Source organism: Lepidochelys kempii, chromosome 3 (assembly GCF_965140285.1).
Source record: "Lepidochelys kempii isolate rLepKem1 chromosome 3, rLepKem1.hap1, whole genome shotgun sequence".
Classification (NCBI taxonomy): domain Eukaryota; kingdom Metazoa; phylum Chordata; order Testudines; family Cheloniidae; genus Lepidochelys; species Lepidochelys kempii.
Window position 1 is genome coordinate 161,791,779 of NC_136382.1, and position 20,338 is coordinate 161,812,116.

At 43.8% G+C, this 20,338-nt stretch overlaps 1 protein-coding gene across 1 annotated transcript in view; it reads left to right on the top strand.

Moving 5' to 3' along the window:
• DUSP10 (dual specificity phosphatase 10) overlaps nt 1-20,338 on the top strand; it is a 38,072-nt gene that overhangs the window by 11,336 nt on the left and 6,398 nt on the right. Inside the window, exon 3 of the mRNA XM_073338835.1 lies at nt 19,928-20,299. Coding sequence (XP_073194936.1) covers nt 19,928-20,299 — 372 coding nt within the window. The remainder of the gene's footprint in view (nt 1-19,927; nt 20,300-20,338) is intronic.

The window sequence follows — 20,338 nt, forward strand, 5'->3', positions numbered from 1 at the left end:
CATGCATATAGAATCTTAGAAATGTAGGGCTGGAAGGGATCTCAAGGGTCATCTAGTTCATCACTCCCATGCTGAGCCTGTGGTAGTATACCCAGATTATCTGACAAGTGTTCTATGTAGCCTGTTCTTAAAATCCACCAAGATTCCACAATCTTCATAGGTAACTTGTTCCAGTGCTTAACTATGGTTCTAGTGAGATTCCCTTATGCCTCCCTCCCGCCATATCTAAGTCTCCCTTTCTACAAACTAAGCCTATTACTACTTGTCCTACCCTCAGTGGACATGGAGAACAATTGATCATTGTCCTCTTTACAACAATCTTTTAGGTATATATGCACAAGAGAGCAGAGCTAAGATTGAACATACAGCTTGAACTGTGCAACTGTACCGTTCTCTTAACTTTGTTACTGATCCCCACATAGAATCTTCTAGAATGTATTCACAGGCTCCAAAACAATCCTGAGTTTTTGGCTTAAATACCATAAGGTTAAAAAAAAAAAACCCAACACTTGGAGTTATTTTTATTTGCTGCCTTGTTTCTGAGCCTTTAGGGTGCACTCAGTGATGTGTTCAAGCTTTTGTCTGCAACCATAAGGGCTAGAAACTTTTTTTTTTTAATTTTCATTATTTATTTATTTATTTATTAAATGAAAGCTGATCTGCTCAGTTAGTCCCAGGGTGCCAGCACCTGGGCTCTTAAAAAAAAAAAAAAAAAAAAAAAGGCCAAATATTGCAAATCTCACGATTGAAATTGCAAGAGTTGGCAATACTGCTGGAGGGAATACTGAAGAAAAGTAAGAGAATAGTTCCTTCCATATCACTGAATTTCTGTTTGGGTTAATGCAACTTGTATGTCTCTTGCAGACCTGTGCCTCACTCGCTGCACACTAAAGTACTGATCCTATGAACGTGCATGCAATAGCTTTACTCATGTGGCTAGTCCCACAAAGTCCCAAAATTACTGTGGACACAATTGTCTGTGGGATCAGGCCAGTTTACCAGCCCCTCCGCTCTCACCGCCCAAATAAATACAAGTAGACCACTATGCAGTTGTACCCTGCCTCTGCTTATAACATTATTGACACATAAAAATTATGTCACGTGTACAATGCTAACTTTCAAAGTCTTGCAGCTTGGCCACTTTTGCCCATGAAACATTCCAGAACAGTCAGTGAGGGGCACTTCTCTACCACATTGATACTTTCTCCCCAAGATGCTTCATCATTAGAGCTGCTGTATTTTGTTTTGTTAAATCTTTAGAACTGTTTTGTACTGGGGATTATTTTTGTTCAAATTAAAATGCGCCTTCCAACAACAAACCTGGAAAAATCTGTCTGGGAGGGAAAGTTTCAGCATTGATTTCCAACACCCCACCCATAAGCTCTGTTGTTCTCTAGGGAGAACATGTCGTCCTACCCTGCTGCAGATCCTGGGCCTGTAGAATGTCCTCTGTGGGATTTGGGGTGGGGGAGGGAGAGCATAGTGGAGGTAGCATCCTCTTCTGTGGAGACGATGGGAGATCTGCATGTGCAGGGTGTATCTGTGCACCCATGAACTATGCACAATCTGGGAGAATGATTATAACTGTCAAGTCACTGCAATGATAGCTTTAGCCCAGTGTGATTAAACCTACATAATGGACTTGCTGGGAGGCCTTGGGCAAGTCATTTTAATCTGTCTGGGTTTTCTTTTTAATGTCTCCCAACTCCTGATTTATAAAATAGAGCTAATACTTTTGCCTATCGTGGTTAACGTTATATGTAATTGACCCAGAATTATCAACAATAATTTTCCTATGCTTTAGTACTATGTCATTTGCAGCCTTGCCAAACCCAAGCTTTGAAATATCATGAGTCAGTCTCCCCCCCCCCCATCATAACATTATAAATACGTGATAAACGTTGGGTTCTTATGTACTGTGATTTCTTCCCCCACACTCCATTTTTCTTTCTGTAACAATGAAGGATATAAACTTTATTTTAAAAATGTGAAAGTTGAGCTTTCCATATAGTGGTCTGTCTTCAGGAACTGGGCCTTAAAGTGAAACGTGCAATTGTCCTGAGTTGGCAAAATGACCTCTGAGCTACCACTGTTCATTGACTGGGAGTAAATGGCAACCTCTGTCCCAGTTACTATTAGTGAGCACTTTGAAGATATAAAACACTGTGTTAGTGCTAATAATAGTAGACTGGTTGGGATCCAAGAAGGAAATAAAATTTTGAGTGATCTCAGCACATTTGTTTCAAATCTGTATTACTACAGTAAAGCTTTTGAAAATCTTTAGAATATTTGAGTTAGCCCCCTTTTGATTCACTGAAAGGGAGGAAAGATGTCTGTTATAAAAAGAAACATGTCATCCCTTGCCCTTGCAAGAATTATGCATATGAATTATTATTTGTAAAAATGCCTTGGGAAATTCATAAAACCAGAGGATTGGGCGTAACTTGCAAGCGTCTGTCACATTAGTTGAATGCGATGGTTTTGTCAGTTTACTATGTTAAAGCCTGAAACTGGCTCTTATATAAGTGACTGGCCAATAATGTTATAAAACAAAAGCTATTGTTAAGCAATTGACCTGTTCTGAGACCATGACAGCTTCTAGCTCCTCTGAAATAATAGAGTACTCTTGGCTTTGGTCTCTGCAAAGATCATGTAAGTGTTTCCTATGCTCTCTACTGAAGCTGTTAAAATTCACTGGCAGTTTTAAGACTAAATATATTTGATATTTTAATTTTCAGCTTTTCATAATCACATCAGTAGCAGAATATATACATACACATTTAAATTCCAAATGGCAATTTTAAAATAAAATGAGCTATGTAGAGTATTGCATTACTCCTCACAACACACTTGTGAGGCATTATGACCTATTTACAAACAGAGAAACTGAGAGCCAGGCTGAGTTTAGACCAAGGCTACTCAGTGAGTCAGCGGCAGATATTAGAATTTTGGGTTTCCTTGTTCTCAGTCCCATGCTCTAATCACTGAATAATGTAGACTCATTTCCTTCCAACCTTACCTGCCAAGGCTTGTGTTCAGGGTTCTGTTTCTACTGGAAGTCCATGACATTGGATGTATTTAAAGCAATGTGACGGATCATGCCTTCTCTTATTGTCTTTCTCCTATTACTTTGCATTTCTCTTTCCCATTTCTCTCCTCCCTCTCTCCTGTGTGTATATCGCCTTTATGGTTCAGGCCTAGGGAACCAGCTTCACAGGAAGAGTAGCATCACTTTCCCACAGAAAAGCTCTTCCTTCAGCAACAGTCATGACCAATCAAGTAGATAGAAATGATACAGTCAAACTGAAGTTTCCACAAGAGTTGTGTGGAAAACCTCTCCATACAGGAGCATGGGGCTACTTGTTCATTGTGGTTACCTGCTAGCCTCTTGGATGTCAAGTATGGGGAAGAGAAGGCTTTGCCCAGTGTTCAATCATTCTTTAGTTAATGTTTTTTTGTAGACTCCTTAAATATTAGAGGGAAGCATCTTAAAGAGACACACTCTCTCTCTCCCTCCCTCTCTGTACAAATTCTGTTTAGAGGGACTCTTGTATAAAGTTGTAAATGGAGCCAATGTTTCCCAATGTATGTGGAGATCTAAGGTCTGTTACTTAGCTACCGTTAGAATTCTTTTCCTTGTTCCTTTTTGATTACTCTAGGAGACGCAGTGCGGGAGGTGGGAATGAGTGCAGAACTCAGATTAAGTTTGTCTACAACCTTGGTCCTTTGAGATGCTCCGTGATCTAGGGTGGCCTAGTAGCTGTAGTGGCAAAGCACTCCTACTTTCCATCGGGAGCTGGTCGAAAGAACGCACCCATCCTGTCAACCACAGACCTGGCCATGGTGATTGATTGCATTTATGAGCTCCAGGGTGGATTACTGTTGTTTTTTGATGTATAGGAATGACATATACCACATGCCCTAAAAAAGTTCTGGGCAGAAAGAGTTCCAGGGGATGAGGGGAGGAAAGGTGTGACAATGTGGGTTAACACCTTTTGTGTTCTTTCAGTTCTGGGCTGGTGAGGGCCAGTGTGGCTATTGGCATAAGTTAGGCATCTCAGGGAGATGCTCTAAGTGTTGTTTTGTCTGGGTTGCCTGTGGGCAACCCAGTGCTGTGGCTCTACCCTGGGGGATTGGGTGTTGTCTTGAGACTGCGGCAGGCTGACCTATGCACTGCCTTGCACCATGGCAATTCTCCTCTGAACAACTATGGATTGTTATCGCCCTAATGGCGACAGGGAGCCCCCTTCCCTAACTGGTACAAGAGAGTAACCAATCTACTGAGTAACAAGCCAGCGCGAACCCTGTCACTGTGGTGCTCCAGTCTCTCTGCAGTGACTTCCTATCAAATGCAAATTTTGTATAGTAATTGTTCAGCATCCTCCGGGAAAGGATTGGCATGGGCTGCCTGAGGGGTCTTGCTTCCCTCCCGGAGCTCCCACAACGTTTATATCCACTGGCACAATGAAACTGCTGGTCGGTACGGGGAGGCTTGTGAGTGCTGCAGGCAGAACTCTTTGAAGGAGCTGGACCTAGGCTAGGGACATATCTCCCATAAGAGAGAAGCAACTGCTGAACTACCTGCTCTGAGAACTCCATACAAGACTCTTCTCTTTCACTTTGCTTTCCTTCATTAAGTTCTCTGTATACCTGTGCCCTGTGAAGTGAGCTGTAGCTCACGAAAGCTCATGCTCAAATAAATTGGTTAGTCTCTAAGGTGCCACAAGTACTCCTTTTCTTTTTGCGAATACAGATTAACACGGCTGTTACTCTGAAACCTGTCATAAACTAATCTAGTTTTTGTTGAGATGTAAATGGCCATCATCAGGGTCCAGCATTAAAACAATACTTGGAGGGGACAGCTCATGCCTCTGAACCATTGCTCCAGGCTGACTGCTGAATCTGTAAGATAATGCTGCACTAAATCACATTATGAAGGTTTTGTTTACTACCAAAAGTTTTTCTTTACTTCACTTGTGGGGGGTGTGGGGTTTTTTTTTTAAGTTCTGCAGTAATGAATTGGCTACTAAGGAAGTGCCAGTATGGGTTATCAGTGTGTAATGAGTCAATCTCACACCAGCTGTATGTGGGGCTGATGGAATTGTAGTTCCCTTTGCAACAGCATTTTGGATGAGAAGTGGTCACCCTTGTCCTCTGAAGAAAAAAATTGCAGTATCTCCTATAGAGCTTATGGCAAAGTTTGTCCTTAAGAAAATGTTTCCCTTAAAAGCATAAAATGAATAAGTGGATAAACAAGTTGTGGAAACAGTAGGTTTAGAGAAAGCCACTGTTTAAGCAGAAATGTTTTAATCTTACCCTTCCAGAATGACAATGGTGACTGACTTTTTTTTTTAAACTTCACCCCCTCCCTCTTCATATATGCTGAGCCAGTACCCTTTTGCATTGCTTTAACGTGCATGTAATCCACCACATGATCACACCAGCTGCTGATTGTGTCAATGTGAAGGCTGCCTTGAAGGGCAAATGGGCATTATTGCTTTAGAGATAAATATGGTGATGGCTAGATGTAGGAGAGAATCCGCAACAGAACCCCAAATGGAGAGGTTTTTTTTCATACAACTTTTTTCCTCAGTCCTATTTCACTCACTCTCCTTTCAAGGCTGATACAGCAGGGGGTGAGGGCATAGAGTGTCAATACAAAATTGTTAGTTTTTATGTCTCTTACAACATACATGGCCAAGGATTCTCCTTGGCCATGCTGTTTTGGAATAGAATGAGCACCTTAATCAGCCTTTTCAGTTCAGATTGTTAGATGCTCAAGAAGACAAATGTAAAAGCATGCTGACAGGTAGTCTAGGTCCAAAATTTACGGTTGGGGAAAAATAGTCATAAATCAGACACTGAATATTTTATAGAGTATCATAACTCTGCATTGTACTGTATGGAGACTAAAAAGAAGATAGAATTCCTGAAGGCTTTCTAGTGAAAATTAGACAAGGGGTGGGGTATGAAAGTGTAAGATGTCACTGGGTCTTGGAGCCCATGCACACAATCCAGTGTGCCCATTACAGCTCTTGGGTCCCCTTCAAAACTAGGAGCTATAGTTGCAGGGCATGTGACTAGGATCAAGAGATACCAGGCTTCCTGATTCTTAATCAGGACCAGCAGATAGCAGACCTAAGGAGGGGGAAGCCCTCGTGTGGGAGCATAGTATCCTGGAAGATACTGTATGGGGGAGGATATGTCCTTACCCTTTCCCACTGTCCAAAGTGGGAAAGATCTCCGTTTGCCAAGTATTTTGAGTCTCTTTTGCATCTTTTGGTTTCATCAGTATGCCTGTCCTGAGGAAATGGATGTAGAACTAAACTTGAACATTTGAGCTCTCCTGGCTGGTGAATCTACCCACCAAAGTAGCTTGAATCCTTATCCCCTAAGAAGTGAATTGCATGGTCTGATGCTACCTATCCAGGGAGAGCAAAAGGAGTAGATGGTACAAGTGTGGAAGTTAATGGTGGGAAGAAGAAAGATCTGAAGGAAGGTTGGTGGGCAGAGGGGTGTAGTTTCAGGTGTAGGGAACAGTATAGGAAAAGCCATGAATGAAGAGACAAGACAGGAAGAGTGGTCGGAGAAAAGGGATTGAGGTGGAGGGTGACAAAAAAGGGAGATAAAATACAGGCAGGGGAAGAGCTGTGCAGAGTCTTAGAAGTAAGAATGAAGAGCCTGACCTCAGTGTCAAGGCATGGTGTCAGAGAAAGGACTTGAGACATGAGCGATGTCATGACGAGAGATGGGAAGTGAAGCTTGTTTCAGCAGATGAAGAAGGAAGGCTACGGGGCTTTGTCTACCAACTGTGCCACTGCTGGCAAAATAGTACAAAATCTCTCTAGTGTAGACAGGGTCAAAGAGCTTGGAGAGGAGATTATAGTGGGTCAGAAAGAGAATGTCCTGTGAACTGGAGGTCTGGCAGTGAGGAGTTGGCAGGAGTTAGAAGTGTTAGAAATAATCTAAAATGCGTGTTAATGTACGTCTGAGAATTTTACCCTAGGTCCCTCTTTAGAGACCAAAAAGGACCTCAAAGCAACTGCTGTCGCTCACGAAAGCTTATGCTCAAATAAATTTGTTGGCCTCTAAGGTGCCACAAGTCGTCCTGTTCTTCTTGTCAAGGATGTGCTTGCAAATCTTTAACTTCCTTTAGGGCCAGGGTTTGTTTATGAGCTGTAGCTCACGAAAGCTTATGCTCTAATAAATTGGTTAGTCTCTAAGGTGCCACAAGTCCTCCTTTTCTTTTTGCGAATACAGACTAACACGGCTGTTACTCTGAAACCTCTCTAGGTAGTTCACATGGGGGGGGGGGGGGGGGAGACGGACCTCACCTTACCTTACCTTACAGGTTCTCTGGAATGTGAAGAGCTTTTTGCTTTTGTCAGACTTTTTTTGGTTGGTTGATTGTTAGATTTAGGATTTCTTTTTTTAGTGTTGTGAAGCTTTCACCTGGGTAGCTTGATTAGAGGGAGTGACTCGATTAGATTGGGTGTATCAAGGTGGAAGTTTTTTGTAGCCGCCTGTTTAGTTTTACATTTTTTTTTTTTTTAAGCTTAATCTCTTACGGCAAGGCTGACACTTAGTGCTGTGTGTGTGGAGGGGGCAAAAAACCTGCTGTCAACTGTTTAAAGGTGCTGCAGGCAGACCCTGGCAGGTGAGAAAAGTGCCTGCAGCACTAGAGAGCAAGACTCCTCTAATCTGTTCGTAACCAACATAAGTAGAAAGGTGTAAGTCACTCCTTTTTTTTTTTTAATTCTCCTTCAAAGACCGGATAGATTTCAGAGGCAAATGTGATCCAGCAAAGTCTACTTGTATTCTGAAACTGAGGTAAACTATTTCATTCTTGAAGAGCACTTGCTACGCAATGGATTTTCTTCTCCCTTCTTTAACAGGGTAAACAGAAATGCTAAAAATTAGCAGAAGTCTTGTTGTATCTGTGTTTCCCATCAACATGGAATATGGTGGGTTCCTCCCACCTGTACACACTGTCAGTTGTGCCCAGTTTATCTCTCTTGGGCAAAACCTGGTGTAACTCCGTGGAAAGTAAAGGAGCGACTCTGATTCTCACCAGTGTAAGTGAGATCAGAACTGGTCCCTCTTTCTTTAGCTGAGGAGAATTGCTCCTTTTTCTTCTCTTGTCACGTGCTCCCCATGGCACGAGATAGTTAGTTATATTAATAGTAGTACCACTTTTGGAGACGGACTTCCTGGGGCAGTAGTTACAAGCCCTGACCTAAACTGTGACCCTCAACGACGTTTGTGGTAAGACGAAGAACTTGTATTTGATGGCAGGAAATCCTGCCCTTAATCTGAAGTGTTTTGAATCAGCCTTGTCAGTATGGGATAATTGTGGGAGGCAGAGCTACCTACTGCTTCCCCTGAAGCCTCAGGGACAGCTTTGATGTAAGCCAGAAGCACTCTGAGGAGCTGCTGTCTCATCCTTGCTACAGCTGCTCAGCACCTCCCAGAGTGGCTGCCTGCTGTATTGCCCAGGAGGGTGGAGAGAGTAGCTCTGCCTGGTGCATTGCCTGTTTACTTGCATGGCTGAGAGCCTCAGACAGAGCAGGATAGGTGTTTGCTTGGCTTTGCTGGAACCTAGTGGAGGAACTAACAAAGGATGGCTGCCTTCCCAGCATCACTCCCTAGGACAGCCCAGGAGGGGAGAAGGGAGGAGAACCTGAGGAGAACAACCAGTTTCATGTCCCTGATTCTTTGCCCCAGGGGTTCTCCTTCCCTGTTCTCAACCTACTCCTTGCACAAGGGGCTGTGGTAGGGGAGCAAGGTGGGGAGGCTGACTGCTAGCTCTATGCCTGATGGAGGAATTGAGGGCAGTTTCCACTCTTGCACCACCCAGAGGACTGTGAAGGGAGTGGAACAGGACCGAGAATAAGCCTCCAAGTATTGATTGTTGCCCCACTGTGAAATGTTTGACCCTCTGACTGAAAAGGGTGGGGTGTCGATGACAGTAGAGCCGTGTTCCCACTATGGCTGAAACTGTGGTAGCAGCAACAATATTTAAACATGGTGGCCAACTATGAGATCAAGGATTGCCAAGTGCAGCTGGGGGGTGAGTAAATTAATGCTACTGCCAAATGCATGAGGACTTAAGGATCACAAGGGTGTAAATAAACCCTCACCACATCCCCCTTTCCAGCAACAGGGATAGGGACTGCTGTCTAGCTGTATGCCACTATAGAATCCCCTATGCTGGGGTAATTGTCTTGTGGCTGCTGATGCTGGCATTGGGTCTGCTTTTGTACCAGCAGCCCAGTGGAAAGGGGCTGCATTGCAGCTCAGGTGTTGCTAGTGTAAGGGGGCCTGTCAAAGTTCCTTCCCCACTCTGAACTCTAGGGTACAAATGTGGGGACCTGCATGAAAGACCCCCTAAGCTTATTCTTACCATCTTAGGTTTAAAAACTTCCTCAAGGTACAAACTTTGCCTTGTCCTTGAACCCTATGCTGCTGCCACCAAGCGTGATAAACAAAGAACAGGGAAAGAGCCCACTTGGAGACTTCCCCCCCCCCCCGAATATCCCTCAAGCCCTACACCACCTTTCCTGGGGAAGGCTTGATTAAAAATCCTCACCAATTTGCGTAGGTGAACACAGACCCAAACCCTTGGATCTTAAGCACAATGAAAAAGGAATCAGGTTCTTAAAAGGAGAATTTTAATTAAAGAAAAAGTAAAAGAATCACCTCTGTAAAATCAGGATGGTAAATACCTTACAGGGTAATCAGATTCCAAACATAGAGAATCCCTCTAGGCAAAACCTTCAGTTACAAAAAGACACAAAAACAGGAATATAAATTCCATTCAGCACAGCTTATTTACCAGCCATTTAAACAAAAGAAAATCTATTGCATTTCTAGCTAGATTGCTTACTAACTTTTTACAGGAGTTACAGAGCATTCCTGATCTGTTCCCAGCAAAAGCATCACACAGACCGACCCTTGTGGGGAAGGAACCTTGACATGGTGGCAGTGGTGGGATCATTTTGAACCAGAAGCACAGTAGGATTTTAAAAGGACTTTTTTTCCTTTGGGCTGCTTGAAAGCAGGTTTTAAGCTGGAAGTAGTTAGAGTTCTTTTGTCTCTGCCTGGGGGCCAAAGTAGCAAGCATAACAAAGGGATTTGTCTTTTTTGAGCTGGAGTTTTCTCTACCTCAAGGCAGGGTATTTAACCTCCTGCAGGGAAATTCACAAGTTTTTCACAGACCTGAAGAAGCGTTTTTTGGTTTTGTTTTTGTTCTGTTTTTTTTTTTTTAAGCTAGGAGCGGCTAGAGGATTTTTCTGTAGGCTGAGAATAGCTATCAGAGAACATAGGTATCACATTACAGTACAAAAATTTACAAGCCAGTTTTTTTTTTCTTTCTAACTCTTGGGTGTAAAGTTAGTTAAAAATAGAGAGGCTAAGATGACAGAATCCAAGGCGGAAAAAGCCAAAGAGGCTGCCCATAGGAGAGCTATGGAGGTAAAAGAAAAAGAATGGAAGTATGCTGAGGAGGAAAGGGAGGCTGCCCACTGGAGGCAGCGAAAGAGGCAGAAAAAACCCAAGAGGCTGCCCACAGGAGAGCAGCTATGGAGGCAGAGAAAACCCAAGAGACTGCCCACAGGAGAGCTATGGAGGCAAGGGAAAAAGAAATGGAGGCAAAGGAAAAAGAGGAAACATGTACTGAAGATGGAGAAGGCAAAGGCTCAGCAGAGTGGGGAAGGAACCTTGACAGGGACTGTTGCCCCCTTACTAACGTTCAGTGGGGGTGTTTTAGTTGCTAGCTCCCAGTGCTCAAAGGGGAAGGGTTGATGGGGAATCAGGACAGTGAGACTGACAGTGCCCAGGAACAATGGAGAGAGGCCAATGCTCCAGGTCAGCCTGAATGACAGGGCGGGCAGGGAGTCAGGAAGCCAGGGGGGTCCCATCCTCCGTGTGAGCTGGAATTGCCTGGGTCAGACAGAGTGGGGCCAAGCTAAGGAGAAAGCAGGGGCCCAAGCTAAGCTGGGGAGCGGAGCTGTGCCAGATCCAGAGGGACCAGAAAAGCAGCCCAGAGAGAGCAGATCCTGTCCTGGGAGCAGAGCTGCAGCCCCAAAGTCAGAGGCACAGCCCAGAGAGAGTAGATTCTCCCTGGGAGGAGAGCTGCAGCAACCAGAGCCAGAGGGGCCGGAAAAGCAGCCCATGGAGCAAGTCAGTGCTGGGAGCAGAGTCACAGAAGCAGCCTGCAGAGCAGACCTGTCCTGGGAGGAGAGCTGTAGCAACCAGAGCCAGAGGGGCCAGAGAAGCTGGAGGCAGAGCAGCAGCCATTCTGAGGTAGAGTGGAGCTGGAGCTGGGGCTGGAGCAGTCCGAAGCCGGGTGTTGTGAGCAACTGGGGGGAGCGCGTGGGGACCCTGGGCAGTGGGCCCAGCACAGGGAGATACCTCAGCCAGGAGGCTCTGCAGGCCAGACTCAAAGGGGGACTGGTAACCCCGACTGGGCGGGGGCAACGCTGGGAAAAAGGGCCCTGACACCTACAGCCTGTGGCCACCACCAGAGGGAGGGGCCAACCCGCAGCATCTCTGCAGCACAGCCAGGGCCTGAGAAGAAGGCCTGGGACTTACAAGGAACAGACTGTGAACTGCCCTGACATTCCAGAGACGCTGTTTGTGATGTTCCCTGCCACAGAGTAGGCTGATGTGTTTCCTTTAACCTTTCCCATTTCCGCTTATTCTTTTTAAAATTAATTGTTGATTAAATAACTTGCAATTGCTTCAAATTATATGTAATAATCCGTGGGTCAGAGAAGTGCCCAGTGCAGAGAGAGTATCCTGGAGTGGGGACACCCTAGCCCCTGTCGTAGGTGACTGCAGCAGGGTTGGGGGTCGAGCCCCCCAGGAATCCTGGGCCCAGCCTTGTTGGGGTTAGGAGGACCCTACCAGACAGGAGAGTGGAAGGAGGGCCTTCAAGGGCAGGGAGGCCTCTGGGTAAAGGAAGTGGGAGCGAGGACTCGGATCCTTTCGCTAGCCCATTTTACCGGGTTAGTGCAGAAGCCAGGAAAGTTCCCCACAATAGCGGGACTATTCCCCCACTTACACTAGCATATTTGTAACCACTTCCCCGCCAGTGGTGTCAAACTCTAGCCTTGTAGGCTGGATCTGACTAGTCTCTATCATGCAAGATATGGACACATCAGATTCTGTAGAATCTAAGCTTTCGTTTTTTAAAAACAATTCCCTTCCAATTTCTGCCCCTGGGCCTGTGAAGATTACACTTGATTCATGTGTGGAAGGTTATCTGCAGCCATGGTTTTTGTCTGTCTGCAAACAGTCTGGGGAAAAAGGCTTGGAGAGGCCTGAACTCCCACAGCCTCCATTCATCTTACTGGAGGTGTCAGTTCTTTAAATGTCAATATTAACTACTTCATTGCTGAAGGGATTGGGAGGGAAGCTCCGGACATTCGTGGTAGAGGAGGAGGAGAAGAAGAACTGAGAATTGTTACAGGGGAGGGAAAATGCAGAAAGGTGAATGGATGAGAGAGACAAAAGATTGGTCTACATGTAGGAAGAAACTGGTTCTACTCCTTTGCATAGTCAATGCAATCCTATCCTTAAATTGGTTTAAGTGGCTAAAATCAATTGAACTTGTTTTGGTTTCTTACCCAATTAAGCTGAATCAATTTTAGCTGTTCTTAAACCAATTTTAAGGATGCCCACACAAAGGAGATGAGCCAATTTAGTTAAATCAAAGCACTTCCTGCATGTGGACTATCCCAAAGAGAAAGGAATCAAGACCAGAAGGAAGAGGAACAAAGGTCAGGAATAGCAGTGGTCATAAAATGAGCATGTTTTCTCCATTGAGTGATGCTCTGTGACGCAACAGGGCACTTACTAAATTTTAGTTCCCTATTTATTATTTGTTATTACATAGAGACGTATCTTTGATATACAAATCTTAGTGGCTCTGGGGCCAATCCTTTGTGAACTCCAGTCCTAAACTTGTGCCCCAGATCATAATTAAAACAGAATTCAGCCCTCCCCACAGAATGACTCTGACTCCCCGGGCATACAGATAATTATGAAAACAGTCCTAGAACTGTCATAAATGACCTTGGAAGCCAATCTCAAGCATTATTTTGCTAGTGTGGTTCTTGGGGTGGAGGAAGGTAAAGACTTTTCCAACAGGTCTGGGACATTGTTGATGCTAGTGTAGTTTTAGATATAGTGTGGACAGACTAAAATTAAACAGTGCAATACATATCCCACTGTGTGTGTGTGTTTGTGTGTGAGAAAGTCAGATTGACTTTCTCTTGAATCATCCTGCACTTTGAATCAGCTTGACATAAAATCACCTGTTCATTAATAACACAAAAGCAGTTTAATGGTTGTATTAGTGGAAAAATACATGAGACTGTCATCAGCTGTTGCTTCTGGCTTTTCTGCAGTAATACAAATAAATGAGGTCACAGGTTTAAAGGAACAGGCTGTACTTGCACAAATCCAAAGTGTCCTTGGTGCATGTTGCAATACAGCCATATTATTGCTCCTGGTATGCCCAAAATGTTACCTGCTGAAAACTCTTATTTAATTTTAGACAGTACAGAATTTTGGTTAAAAGTCCAGATTTGGTGTGTGTTCTTAAGTGGGCTGCTTTTTTTTTTTTTAAAAAAAAAAACCCATTAAAGTCTTTAGTGAATTACTCAGTACTACTTTATTCTGCTCTGCTGTAATCTTTCAGTTAGAGTGGAATACTTTGGCTGGAGCAAATCTGAAAAGAAGATATAGACAGAATGTGGCCTTAGCCAATATTTTCCGATAGTCTTCGCTTTTATCTAATGAAATTTTGTTGTTTTATTATAATCTAGGGTAGATATGTAAAAGGTCTGTTTGTCACTAGAGGGTCACATGTTCTGTCTAAATGAGGACATCACATCTACAGTCTGTGTGATGCATTACAAAACAGGAACGTATTTTTGACACAACAGGAACATACGATGCCTGTTAAAATTAGAACTTAAAGATATGCATCAACTGTAGGTCAGCAAAAATATTCTTTAGTTTTTCTTTAGAGAGTACAGATGTCGCATGGGGGTAGCTGCATATCCTAGCTCTTTAAGATAGACTGTTTAGTGATTTTTCATAGAATGAAGTCACTCTTAATTCTTGATCTTGCAGATGATTCTGCCAATGAAGATTTCATAGCTCCTGCTAAAAGCTGATTAGCAGATCTCTGCTATATGAGACCATTTTGTGTCTGCTGCATACAATATAATAATCACCCCCTGTGGTGATTACAGAATAGACCCACTGAATGTCTGTAACATTGTTACAATTCAAGCTAGTCTACTTTTTTTTCTTTTTTAAAAACTGCTGTGGCTCAAGTCTCCATGGAGCTACCTGTCCCTGTTTTTTCGCCAACCAGGTGATCCTCAGTGGTTTCAATAAGTTGAAACTGGTATGCAGCTGATCTCCAGAGACCACAACCTAGTGACAAGGACTTTGTTACTATTAGAATAAAGTAAGCTAGACACTTACAAACAGATCTTCCATATGCAGAACGGAACAAGTTGTCATTGGTAGCTGGAGGGTATGGTGCTGACTTAGTATGACTTGCACTGTTCAGCTTCATAAAAGTTTTGATCTCTCAGGACACGGTTTGTGGTCTGTCTCTATTTACTAGCAGGTGTGGCAGAGCAGTTCAGTGGAACTTGTCATACAGTGGGGGAAGTATTTCAGATGTAGTCATGATGGCACAAATCTCTGGCTGCTTGCATCAGTGACTACAAGAATACTCTGGCTTCTGAATTATCTTGCTTTATAGATGACAGGCCAGCCTGCCTGTCATTAAGAGTATTGCTTCCTTGATTCCAGTCTTCATTAAATAAATACCTGGGTTTTCCAGATGCCCTGCACACCCACAGAACCTACTGGCTTCAGTTAGATTTGGGTGTGCTCAGACCCTTGAAAATCTGCTCGTTGGCCACTTTAGGGTGAAAGTGCAAGCAGTTTCATCCTTATCTCTGCATAAATGCTTGCAATGTAGCATCTGACTGCAATGGGCTGAAGTTACGCTTTTCATCACAGGCAGGTAAGTGGATACAATCTGCAACATGGTGTTTGCAGCTACATAATACTCAGCCTAGGAGATCTACAGTCTTATCAAAATGGGCCATAGTTGCTCTTATAGGTGTGTGTTTTCTACCAGAATATTTCACTGACTTCAATCAGACCTCTCATGGAACAAGGTATTCTAGATCTACAGTCTCTAGATCTTTATAGCTATCTCTTCAGCGGTGCCTCAGAAATGGACTCCCATGCCAACAAACCTGTTTTGTTTTTGTTCTTATAGTTGAGGATTGCGCATCTGGACTTGTGTATGTTGTATAATGCTACTATTAGCTGTTTTAAACTTTCTTTTAATGTGCAGCTTACTTTTTGTATAATGATGCATTTCCTTTTGTGATTCTTCTCAACCTTCACCTCCCTCTTCAGGGCACTTCTCATTCTTGTGCCATGACCTGGGAAGTTGGGAAGTTTGGAAGTACAGTGTAACAGAACACATTAGTGTCACCCATAGATCCTCCTACAGCTAAAAAAGTGAGCCTTTGGAATGTCCCTCCCTCCCACCATCCAAGTTTCCTTAAGGTCTTTCCCTGATAGGAGTGACATGGTGAAGTCCTTGTCACCACTAAGTTTGGAACATCCAGTCTAGACAGACCTGCTGTAGGTCAGTATTGACCTTTCCTTTTCTTGGGGTTGTGGTTGTGTGTATATATATTTTTTTCCTTCTCTCCCATGAGCATAGACTTTAAATTCTGGGATAACAGCCATCCTCTGAAGGAATACTAATCCACTAAAAGCTCTAGTGGTTATACGTACACACAGGCAGATGGGGACCCCATCTTGACTCTGGACCTCAGGAAATTCATTTGTGATACATATATTTTATTATTCCAGCAAGCGAGTGGAATAAATTGCATTCTGATGTATTCACAAAGTACATGTTTAAATTACATGAGTGCCGAACAACCCACTTGGATCATGGCCTCCTTGTGCTAAGTGCTGTAGAAAAACATAGTAAGAGATTGTAAATTCATTTTATAGAAAATCTATCGAGTTACCTTTACTTTTATGAAGGGGAGCCTTCTCTTTAACTGCTTCTCCCTAAAATGCTTGTTAGGGTGCTTGTTAGGGTGTCTGATGTGGGCACTGCAAAGTTAATGTCTCTAGTAAAGAGAGCCTAACTAATCTCATATCAAATTCCCTCCTCTCTTCTCTCAATTCACCTCACTGCATGGTTCATAAGCATTTGCATTATCATCTACTGCCTCTTTGTTCCTGTCTCCAAGTGTGCATATTTTAAAAATGTCTATTAATGTGCACACTGCATTCAGTGCTGCATATGCTTGGGGAAAGTGCACTCGGAAATGTGCTTTGGATAGCTATTGTGCTTGGATAATTTCTTTAACCCCCCGCCCCCCCCAAAGCCAGCCAAGGAGGAAACATGCACCTAATCAGTGAGGTGGCTACTGTCATTTTGTTTGTATGTTATGTTTCTCTTTCCCCTGCTGGAAGAGATAATAAGCTTCAGGCTTCTTGGATGCCATTGGTCTATCCAGCAGCCCTACCCCACTGCCTGGCAGCCTTGTTGGAATGTTTGTCTGGGGGTTGCCCTGCAGTTTCTGCTCCTAGCCATCAGGTGCTGCTCTTGCAGAGGAATTTCAGACATTCATATTGTCTCTCACTCTCTGCTTCCACCTGCTCCTTTCAAACTGGCAAGAAGTGCTGAGGAGGAGGGGGTGGTTGCTGCAGTTGGGTGGTTTGGTGTCTCCCTCCACCGAGGGAGGCAAGGAGCCAAGAAGGAGGGAACAGAGACTGGGCGACAGGATGGGTGAGGTGGCAGGGGCGGGAGGGGGAGGCTGCTCTGGACTCTCCAGTCCTCTTTTTTTTTTTTTTTTTTTCCCTTCTCCCCACAGGTCTCACCGGCCTGCTCTGCCATTACCCTAACCTCCTCCACCCCCACAAACATCCCTGCTTCTAAGAGACGAAGAGGCTAGGCTTCTTACTCCCACCCCTCTTCCATTGCAATTAAATGGGGGTGGGGGATAGGGAATGCCACATGCAAAGGTGTGGGGAGTCTGGCAGCGTTGTTGAGAATGCATGTTCTTTGGGGCGGGGCAGTGTTTGGAGAGTGTTAGCACATTTTGGTTGCTACTGCAACATAAAACAATATTTAGAATGTAATTACTCGTCCATCCTGTGTAAAGCAGCCTCCAAATTCGAGGCGCTGAGGTGACCAGAATTCGCATTTGGTTTTAGGCTACATTAAAGGCTGCATCAGGATGGGGTTACAGTTTGATGGAGGTGTCCTTTTGAGAGCTATCACAGGAGTAAGGCCCTACCAAATTCATGGCTGTGAAAAACATGTTGTGGACCGTGAAATTGGATCTCCCCCATAAAAGCTAGCTATTTGTAAGGGAGGGGAGGGCTGGGGGTACACCAGCAGGGGGCTCTGCTATGCACTGGGCTCAAGTTGCTAGTCCCAGCTGGTCTGGGGAGGGATGGGACTTCCTCTTCCCCTGCAGAGCTGCTCTTGGTGGTGGAGATCAGACCCATCTCCAGGAATCTCCCCTGGGTGCAGGAGGCTCTGCAGCTGCTGCCTTCAGAGCAGAAATGAGGCTGGCAATCCCATGACAACCCCCTTTTGGGGTCAGGACCCCCACAGTGACAATATTGTGAAATTTCTAGATGTAAACATCTCAAAACATGAAATTGACTATTTTAAAAATCCTATGGCTGAAATTGACCAAAATTGACTGAATTTGGTAGGGTCCTACTCATGAGACTTTACCATCTTGAGCCAAAGTAGCTCAAAAAGAGCTGTTCTCTTGTGCGGATTGAGGATTTTGGATCTTATCAGAACCAAAATCTTGGGAGTGAGTTTGGATCCAGGTATATGGATTCAAACACTTCTCTTGCTTAACCCTCACTCCCAATCTCTTCTGAAATTGAAAGTCATTTAGAGAATGTTTCTGATATCTGGTCCATCTTTACCTTTTACTTTTAAAAATCCAAGTTCCTTTATCAGAACAGTAAAAAATGTGTTTGAGCCACAACTCCTTAAAGCTCTCTCTCTTCACTGGACAGTTTAAACCACGTTTGCATTCCCCCCCCTTACCCCCCTCCCCCTTCCTTCATCCACTTCCCCTTTCAAATAACCTCCTGAGCAGAGATCTTATCTGAGGTTTGCTTTGCACATTTGTTTTGTCCTGGAACTGTTGAGAGAAGTGTTTAATACCCCTGAAGATAATGTGTGAGTTGGGGGGGGGGGGCCTTAGGGGTAGGAGAAGTGTATTACAGCTTGCTAACTCTGTTGGGGGTCCTAGACAAAATAAGAAACTTATCAGCAAATGAAGAACAAAGCCTGTCAATATGATAGTATGTTTAGGTTTCCATATTTTTAAAATCTTCTCCTAGCAGCAAATTACCAAAGTATTTTATGTGTATTAAGCAGCCACATACTTTCTTCTTTTTAAGCTTAATAAAGTTAGCAAGGTGATAACTCTTAAGCATTTATTTTGGTCAGTGCAGCTCTTTCTGGTAAGCTTTTTATATCTTTCTCCCGATTTTTTTTTTTTTTTTGGCTTAGATTTAACTACGTGCATTTGAATCCATACATTTTGACGGTTTCAAAATATTGGCTGCATGGTACTCCATATGGCCTCAGTAAAACATTAAACACATAATCTTACAAAGATATCCCTTCTGTATACATATCTCCTTTTTGTCTTCCTCCCCTCTCCCCCCTCCAGTGAGGCAAAGGCGGTCCCAAGCCACCTGTTAGCATTACATCATTGACTCCCAAGAACACAGTTGTACCAAAGGTCTTAAACAAAGTAGTTCTTCTAGTATTGTTTGCACTCAAAGAGCTAATGTCATGCCAACTGATGTCATTGTATGTCTTTGTGTAATTGCTATGGAAACCAGGCAGGTGGGGAGCCTGGAGCTGATGTCATCGTGGAATGAGGTGTAGAAAGAATTTTAAAAACGATTCTGCTTTTCATCTAGTGTTTTGTGGTGCCACCCACTTGAAAAGAAAATGCTGCTTTAAAATCCCACAGTATAATAGGATACACAGGGGAAGTGTAACTTAAACTGGTTTTCCCCTGGTCCACTTCCTCACAGTTATTAATGTCCTAAAAATAATAAATGTTGTTGCATATTTGCAGCTACTCTAGGCAGAAAAAGTGGGGCTGCTGTTTGCCACATGTTAAGTGAGCTCCTCGACTGTGATCATTTTTATGAGGAATACAATCTTTTAAAAAAACAAAACTTCGCTACTCTATTGCCTGGTATGAAGTATTAATGGATTATGTTTCCCTCCATTTGTTGACATTTTTCCTCATGAAAATGTTATGCTGTGCCGGGCTATCTCTGCTGCACAGATCAGTGAAGAACTTGAACAGATAAAGTTAAGACTTGTATATTCTAGTTCAAATGTTTAACCCTCCCACCCTACAATTTAAAGCAAAGTGATTCAACTTGTTGTACAGCTTTGTTCAGATAACTACTTTCTCTCACCCCACAAAATTAGAAGCCCCAGCCATATGGGGTGCAACTGTGTACTGATGTGTTGCATGGAAACACGTTTGACTATTAACTTCTTCCCTGATATATCTTGTCTATACTAAAAGATAAAAATAAGTCATGTTTGGGATGTATTGCAGCAGCTGTTACCAATGGTACAGCTGCAATGGTGGTAGCAAAAACATAAGCAATGGCGTTGATGGGGGTCAGGCACTTTTACCACTGTGTGCTGAAAACCTGCTCTGAGGAAGCAAACCCTCAGGCATAGTGCAGAGTTGAAGAAATGTACGTATGTGAGTAGTTCTCTCATGTGAGCGGTAGATTCCTCATAAATCTCCAGCTGAAATCTCTGCCCTTACTCTCTCTCTCTCAGGTGGACTCAGCAGTTTTAAACAGAACCACGAAAACCTCTGTGATAACTCCCTCCAACTTCAGGAGTGCCCAGAAGGCGGAGGAGGTGCATCTGCGGTGCCGGCCACACTACCTCAGTCCATCCCCACCACTCCGGACATAGAGAATGCTGAGCTGACCCCCATCTTGCCGTTTCTCTTCCTTGGAAATGAGCATGATGCTCAGGACTTGGAGAAGATGCAGAGGATGAACGTAGGATACATAATCAACGTGACCACCCACCTCCCCCTCTACCATTATGAGAGAGGCTTGTTCAACTACAAGCGGCTCCCTGCCACTGACAGCAACAAGCAGAATCTGAGGCAGTACTTCGAAGAGGCTTTTGAATTCATTGGTAACTATCCTTGCCTGGCAATTAGTCTTGTTATAACCC